Below are 8,238 nucleotides of genomic sequence, written 5' to 3' on the forward strand. Positions count from 1 at the left end.
ACAGAAACACTAGCAACAGGAAATGAGCTATGACCAATTTTACATATCAGGCCGAGGGAGTTAGACCATTGTGGATGTCAGACAGAGGCTGTGAGCTGTGTAAGAGACAAAATAGTAAAGATAGTGTGTCGCAGGGCACCGAGGTGGCTCATCTGGAGTGCGTGTCATTTGGTCTTAGACCTTGTCGCAGCAGCCCGGGTTCAAGTCTGGCCTGTGGCCCTTTGCTGCATTTCATCCCCTCGCTCTCTCCCTGAACTCAAAATAAAGAAAGACAGTCTGTCTCTTCTAACTTTCTCTCTGAGTGATCATTTTATAAGTAAATATAGCCAAAATCACACCACAGTCTTTGTCTTTAATTTATGTCTTTGGTGATTTTCTCAGACAATGTTGCAGTTACAAAATCAGGATTTGACCATAGGTGGTCCAGCCATATACTAGGTTTTGACCTTGTCTCGTTACCTGTGTCAACAGTGCAGAGATGGAGCTTTGCGAAGGCAAGCTTGACTATCTTCAGCTTCATGATGAAATTTGCCCCAACCTCATTTGTCATCAACCTGCAGATGTAAAGGTAAAATGATTTAAAGGTGCTATTTGTAAGTTTTGCAATCGCTACATAGCCAGTGTTAGCATTAACAGCCGTTTGCTTACCAGTCTAGAGGAGATGTTGTGAGTTCAGCATCAAACTTCATTCCTTCACTCACCAGAGCTGTCTCCAGTGGTGGAAAGCAACTCTTGTTTCTCTCATGTCTTTTCTTCCGCTGAAGTTAGCATGCTAACCAGCTTGCCCCAGCCCACATCAGCCCATCTCGTCATTTTCCCATATAGCGACTCAGTGTAACCTCCAGTCTGTCATGAAGACGGTACTGCTCAGAGGGCATATTATAACTTCTTGTATTATAAAGACAATGATGGCTGAAGCTCTTGTCAAGTCACAATCAGAGATGAAACTCAAACCAATAGAGAAAGTGATTATTCATCTTTCACAACTGAAACTAAACAAACCTAAAGATATATTTGAAGAACTAAATTTCTGACAAAGAACACATGATGACACAGTGGTGTATTTTTAAAAAACATTTATTATCAAATATTCTCTGTCTCTGAATACTTTTGCACTATTTTACAAAAGCCCAGGCAGTATTGTCAAAGTCAACACACATGTCCCAAACAAAACTCATACAGTAGGAGAAAGAAGTATTCTTCATACTGTTTGAACACTGTTTGAAGTGTTCATAGCTGCTCATCTTCTCATCACATTTCACTGCGATTCCTTAAGGTACTGCATTTTTTAAGTTAAGTTTGAGATGAAATTTAAAAAAAATCCAACATATAAAAAATCTGCATGATTTAGACAAATGTGGAAGACAGCTGGAGAAACTTCAACAGAGTTGAGGTTCATAACAGATGAAAGGTGAAGTATCTGTGTGTAACAGCCAACGAGAAGAAACCAGTTGATGTAAAACATAAAATGTCTGTCTATGCATATGAATTTTCAAGTGTGGGATTTTTCCATGTATCAAACTAGTAGAAATGTTATACTTCAATTGTGGATACAAGGAGTCTCTGAAATGTGCTCTCACATAATTTAATCTCAAGATGGACAGCTAGTTATAACTTTCACTGCTCCATGAACATGTGAACAGGATTTAATTCTTGTAGATCCAAAACCACGTGGCCTCACTTGATGCCCTTCCAGTTTAGCAGTATGAAGTGTGCGTTCAAGTATTGTATGCGCTATATCAAACTGTATCAACAGTCACATGCCTCAGGCACTTCACATCAAAAGCTGGCACAGACCAGAAATCATCTTCATCAGCGATGAGTTCAGTGTGATTTCTAATGGTGAACATCTTTTTTCATGGCTATAACAAATAGGGTTCACTGTATGTGATATTTGGAATGAAAATTCACTTAGTGTCACTTGTGGTTCACGGGCTGAGGTTTTATAAAAGGCACTTTACATTTTCATTCAACAACTCCATTTTTGTTCTCAAAAGCCCAAGAAGAATGTTATTACAGGGACATGCGGTTCAACAGGAGCTCTGCCAGCATTATCCTTTACAAGGTGTTGCAAAATGGCAGCACAAGAGTTATGGTGGAACATTTTGTTTAGCGTAAGGCAATAAGGTTTGTAACTGGTAGTATCAAAATAAGCGTAAACTTTGGTCCGAGACCTTCCACAGGAGCATGATTATGACTAAAACTATGTTTTGTGATACAGAGAAATTAGTTAATATTTCCCTTTTGAAAAGTAGGACTCCACAGTTTTTTCTTAACAACCAGGACTTGTGATTCTGTCTGCCCTTTTTATACCAAATAATCTACTACCTCAGCTTCTTAGTGGGGTCAAAAAGCAAATTTTAAAAACATGATTTTTAAGAAATTAGTGTGTTTCTTAGTATGTAACACTGCATTGCATCTACCCAAGTACCCTTGCCATACCATGTCTGCATAGCAACATTCACACATCTAGCACAGCAATAAAGTCATTTTACACATGCACACGAAAAATATATAAACTGTGTCCTGAACTGTTTATACCATTTCAGTTCTGTCAGTTCTGTCTATGACAGTTTCATGGAACTGAAATAAATCCTTATGTAGTACTCACACAGATACCATATTCAATTTTAAAAGTTAATGTTAGAAAAATAATGGTCTCTTGAACAATGTCAGATGTCTGTCAACACACAGGTCAGTGTGCTTGAAAGAGGTTCATCAGTAGAGTCCAGTGATAAAACCTCACATTGGGTGCTTTCCATCTCCATTTTTTACAAATAACATGTTTGTGTTGATGTTTTTTCAGAACGGCAGAGTATCCATGAAGATTTTCTCCACAATTGGTGGAGGTGGGACCAGGTCCTCCAGTTTAAGGTAGAATATACGCTGCAGGCCTTGTGTGCACAGAGTCCTCAGCTCGGGGAGTTTGCCCAGAAGACGAGAAAGATAGTTGGGCTGGGTCCTGCTCGGCTCTGATCCGTTTCCACTCACGTGTTCCCTCAAACAATTGATGAGATGATTTTGAAAGTCCTCGACCCGTTTGGGTTCTTTGAGGCCATGGCGATCTAGGTGCAAAAGATGTTCTCATAAGAAACAGTCCTGAATATAATATAAAACTGAAATGCAGGGAGATTCATGAACATAAAAAGTAAACAAAGGCCCTCACCAGTGATGATAACAAGCGCCGAAAGGCAGGCAAACAAGGAGACGTCTAAGTTCATGCGGTGAAGACTCTGGGAGAAATCCATGATGGAGTCGATCCAATCACCAAAACTGCGAACACACTGCAGTCGGTGGAGGACCACGCCGTTGCAGAAGATTAACTTGTTCTTCTCTGGATTTGACCTGCACAGTTCCAAGCCATTAGTACAATTGAAAGGTCAACATCAGTCTAGAGAAATAATAGTTAACAGGGCTTTTTTTTTTTTTAACCGTAAAGGAGGCCAACCTGTATGCAAGTCGGAGGATGAAGAGCTCAACAAAGGCAGATTCAAGGAGCAGCTCCTGGTCCTCTGTGCAGAAGTCTGTGAATCCTGGGATGGTTTCAGCCCAGTTCCTGATAACATCCAAGGCACCAGTCAGCAGGTCATAAAACTGCTGGATATCACCAGCATCCTCCTTTTCTTTCAGATTGTCCACTGTCTCCTGGTACTGAAGAGGGACAGGAAGGAAAGGTCAATGCCACTCTCAGTGAACTCTTTGCTGACTTAATTTTCATTCTGTCATGTAACCAATCTGATCAGTGTAAAAGAGCTCTGGTCAGGCTGCAAGTGTTGAGATTTACCTTGGAGTAGTCAAGCTTCCCAATGCTCGGGTTTGAGTCTAAATGTGCCCTGACAAGCGAAGATATGATGTTTACACTCGGGGTCGTGGACGAAGCCTCAGCCACAGTCTTGGGTTTAGAAGGCAGGCGACCCCGGCGACCTTTGAGGCTGTCTGTGCGCACAACTAAGAGAGGGACAGAAAAAAGAAAAGGAACACTTAAAGTACACGTTTGTGACTCTCACGTGGCCGTCTCTGCACCCCACACTTTGAAAAACAACTGTTCTATCAGTTTCGGTTTCCCTTTTTTCTGCAGATGGCACTTTAAAGCTCTGGTTACATATCTGTCATTCCTAGCTTTGGTTTCACCAGACTGTCATTACAAACCCCAGTTTCTTGTCATCATTCATTAGTCACTGAAAGCTTTAAGAGATTCTGACATCGCATTACCTTCTTTGACCATTCCCACTGCAAGACATTTCTGGAAACGGCAGAACTGGCAGCGGTTCCTCCTCCTCTTGTCCACTGGACAGTCTTTATTGGCAAGGCACACATACTTTGCGTTTTTCTGTACAGTTCGCTGTCAAACATGGAAAAAGTGACATTATTTTAAAATGCAACATTGAATTTGTGTATAATTTGATGTTAAATAAGCAACAGAATTAGGAGTTTTTTTTATTTGATGTCCTTACTATTGGCAAGTCCAAAAAACTTGCATTTCTAACAGGATAAAACGTATATAGGAAGCAGCCAGTGAACTTTGCAGGTAAATGCCCAATATTAATGTATATATTTAATCTGAATAACAAAGTAGTTTAGTCAAGTTGTGCTGTTTTTTTTTTTTTAAGACCTCAAACAATCCAGTAATACATCTGCCCATATTTTTTTTTTTAAATAAATGCATAATGTAAGCTAACTTTTAAAATAAGGATATACTTGCTTTTCAGACTGTACAGGATATTTTACAGTTGAAAAATAAGCATGTCAGTGTTCTCTGACAGCCACTATGTGATGGTGTCACTGTTTCTGAACTTCCTCAAAAATGTCTTTACATAATGGACAACATACACTTCAGTACCAGTATATATATCTGTGATAAGGTAATATCACAGTGATTGGATGTTTATTCTACTCAGCATGATGAACCTCAATGATTGCAGGTTTATTGTGTTTTATACTCTATTTATACTGTAGATTTAACCTGCAAAGTGCTGTTCATCTGTTTACCTTGAAGAAACCTTTGCAGCCCTCACAGGTGCGGACTCCATAGTGCTGACAGGATGCATTGTCACCACAAACTGCACAGCGGCCCTCACTGGATCCTGGGTTGTGGCTTTTAGGAGACGTCATTGCCCCCTCTACTATCCTGGGGCTTTCCAGAGGTCCATGTTCAAGGGACATGGGGGGACAATGAAGTGGAGAAACATGCTGCTGGTGAGACAAGAAGAAAGGATCATCCTGGCCTGCCTGAGCATCCTGATGATGCCCCAGGGGGGAGTGCTGCTCTGGTGTGGGGCTGAAGGTGAAAAAAGAGAGCTGCTGAGCCATGGCGGCCTTATCACCCACAGAGGAGGGGGGGGCTGAGGGGTAGGGGCTGAAAGGGGAATCCCAGACAGGTGCAGACTGGGTCTGAAAGCCGGGTGTTAGAGGAGAAGCAGCAGCGTAAACTGGGCTGCCATAGTAGTCTGAGCCACATGACGACAGTGTTTCATCGAAGCAGCTGAGCGCAAAGGAACCTGGGTAACAGCCATACACCTGGAGATCATCCAGCTTGAAAGCCTGGTTCTGCATCTGAGGGCTGGAGCTTTCAGCTACCGCGGCATGATTGAATGAAACTGTAGAGGCGGGAGGAGAAGTGGTAATCTTGCAGGAATAAGCATCAAACTCCCCCACATAGCCATTTTCCACTAAGGTGTTGATGCTGGGCAACGAAGATGTAGACAGCTGGTCCTTTTGGCCACTGATGTCCATCACCAGTTTGGCACTGAGGTCAGGATTCAAAAACTCAGAGCTGAAGTAGGTGTCATGGGGCAGGGATGGATACTGGGTTTGTACACAGGGCATCGCTGGAACAGAGGACAGCAACAATTACTACAGATGAAAACAAACCCTGATGTTTGTCTATGTAAAATAAATATTGTTCACATTTATACATACTAAATATGCATTGTTAATCTAACCAAATATCTAATTTATTCAAACAAAGTCTCTGTGTATGTAAATGTGGCCAGTGTCTTGTGTGAAAAAGGCCCATGAAGGTAGGGCACTGAATCTCTGCCCCTTTAAAATTTAGCTTTTTTTTTTTATTTCTGCACTTTTCTTTGTTTTCAAAAGATTGGGACACTATTTAACATTATGTTTCACTCAGGATTTTGATTTGGTAATTTTCTTCTTACTCAACCTGAACTTTACATGCACTTATTTTGTTTAAATTTTGCACATGAAACCTTTCCCTTTGACCTTGTCATTCTTGTCAATATGCAATACATTTTTAGGTTTACTTTGTCAAAATAGGAGCAAGTGAGTGATATCACTGGGGATAACTGGAGCTGTTAAGGAGTTGATTTTTTAAATATTTGTAGTAAATGAGATATTGCTTGAATCATTTAGGTCAGCATTTTTAATGCTCTCTCCAGACCCATCCAAACAGTAGCCTACATTAGCACCTTCAACATACACTGTCTCATTTCCCTGCATGCCATTTGTCTAGATCCAGGGCCTATTAGTCCTCTTTAGAAAATGCAGAGGGTGGTCCAGTGGAGCAATCAGATATTGTCAGATATTTTGTTACTGGCTGTTAATGCTCTGAAAACATCCTTCATTGGAGGGCAACCCTCCTTCACAGGCGCTGTACCAGGGAGTGTTGCAGATTGTATTTCACAGTGGGCTGTATGCCAGCTGAGATGGGAAAGGTGGCAAAGCCTGTTTGTGTGTGTGTGTCATTGGGTGAACGGGAGTGTATCCACAAGTGCTAACTCTCTCACGATATGGGTTTTTCAGTACTAAATGTACTTCACATCTTACAAGAACACATGATCATTCTTCGAAAACTGTTCAACCTTAAACCAAATTGTTGAATTATTTTCCTAAACTTACACTTAAGCTTGACATATGGGGAGGTCACACTACTGACATGTCCAACATGTGTTTATAAATATACCCTACTCTATACATCTTCTCATATAACAACAGTAATAGACCCCCCACATAAAACATGTAGCATGTAATATCATAGAAGTCATTAAAATGAACACATACAGACATGAGCTCTGAACTATTTACTTGAGAATGTCAACCAGACAGCTGCTGAAAGTTGCACAAGACACTAGACACTAGATTTTCAGCAGGTTGCTCATGGTACAGTTGCAGGAGCAGTGATATTACTAGCAGGGGTTACTTAATTAGTTGCACTCTGGGATATTTCCTCACTAATTAAAAAATATACTCAGTTTTCACAACTTTTAACTCAGTTTTCATATAACACAAATGTGAGTTACCATAATAATTAAATTACACTTAGTTGCCAGTTTTATTAGGTACACCTTGCTAAGACTAATGTTCATTCAAAGATGTTCATTCAACTTTATGGTCAGCTTGGAGGCTGTAGTTTGCTCTGCTGGTATGGTGTTGTTTGTAATGTTTTGTCCACACACCAATTATATCAATGGGTTACATAAAACACCTTTCTAAAATAGTTTCAACAAAACTGATCTTTATGAAGGTAGGATTTATTGCAGGGCTGTACAGTGTTTCTTAGTTTTACTATATACTATATACTATATACTATGGAAGTGACAATAAGTCTCATTCTCATTCTGAGATTGGTGTGCCCAATAAACTTGCAACTAAGTCTACAGCTCTGACTGCTACCCATGAATGACACCTTTAAACATTATTTCCCACCAAACTATCAAATTAATTTGTGTATAAGGCTGCAAATGTTTAACGGATGAAATAGCAGCCCAGTCAGTCTTTTTCTATGAGCTTAAATGATTATGAAAGTAGTTATAAAGAAATATGACGGCATGCATCTACAGTCTAACATAAGCATAAATGTGACCCCCTGAATAAATAAACAAATAGTAAACTTTCACTCACCTGGTTCATGTAAATATCCGGAGTTTTGAGTTTTTCATTTATTCCAAATCAGCGAAACAGATGAATGTCACCTCTGCCAGCTGCTGTCAGCACACACACTCATTCAAACACACTCGCACATACACACTGGGTCAGACCAACGCTTACGGCTCCATATACTCTTGTTTTATTTTGGCTGCGTCGACAAAAAGGCGGGCCTATGCCCATAAATGGTAAACGGGGCGGTGGAACGTTCCGGGACGCCAGCCAATCAGTGTCGCGTTCTAGACCGACGTCCTCCGTGTGACGCACGTACGGGATTCCATTGACGCAAGAGCCGGGGGAGCGTGCGTTCTAAATATAAACCAACAAACGACATGGGCGCTCACGTGGGGCTAT

At 40.7% G+C, this 8,238-nt stretch overlaps 1 protein-coding gene across 1 annotated transcript; it reads right to left on the minus strand.

The window, feature by feature from the left end:
- Window positions 1–1,100: 1,100 nt before the first annotated feature.
- LOC111221484 (probable nuclear hormone receptor HR38) lies at window positions 1,101–7,970 on the minus strand. The gene is made up of 7 exons (XM_022744856.1): window positions 7,861–7,970; window positions 4,990–5,828; window positions 4,213–4,342; window positions 3,785–3,948; window positions 3,449–3,651; window positions 3,167–3,345; window positions 1,101–3,065 (listed from the first exon to the last, which is right to left on the minus strand). Exons 2-7 carry the CDS (start codon window positions 5,824–5,826, stop codon window positions 2,803–2,805), a joined length of 1,776 nt encoding a protein of 591 aa, XP_022600577.1. The 5' UTR covers window positions 5,827–5,828; window positions 7,861–7,970; the 3' UTR covers window positions 1,101–2,802.
- Window positions 7,971–8,238: the final 268 nt, after the last annotated feature.

Source organism: Seriola dumerili, unplaced genomic scaffold (genome assembly GCF_002260705.1).
Source record: "Seriola dumerili isolate Sdu_G_001 unplaced genomic scaffold, Sdu_1.0 BDQW01000088.1, whole genome shotgun sequence".
Taxonomy (NCBI): Eukaryota; Metazoa; Chordata; class Actinopteri; order Carangiformes; family Carangidae; genus Seriola; species Seriola dumerili.

What these genes read in the sequence shown, in the direction of transcription:
- LOC111221484 (XM_022744856.1), bottom strand. Translation starts at nt 5,826, where the DNA reads ATGCCCTGTGTACAAACCCAGTATCCATCCCTGCCCCATGACACCTAC. An exon ending in GCTGCAAAGGTTTCTTCAAG is followed by an intron (nt 4,343 to 4,989) that starts GTAAACAGATGA and finishes CATGTTTGACAG; the next exon opens with CGAACTGTACAGAAAAACGC. An exon ending in GGAAGCTTGACTACTCCAAG is followed by an intron (nt 3,652 to 3,784) that starts GTAAATCTCAAC and finishes GTCCCTCTTCAG; the next exon opens with TACCAGGAGACAGTGGACAA.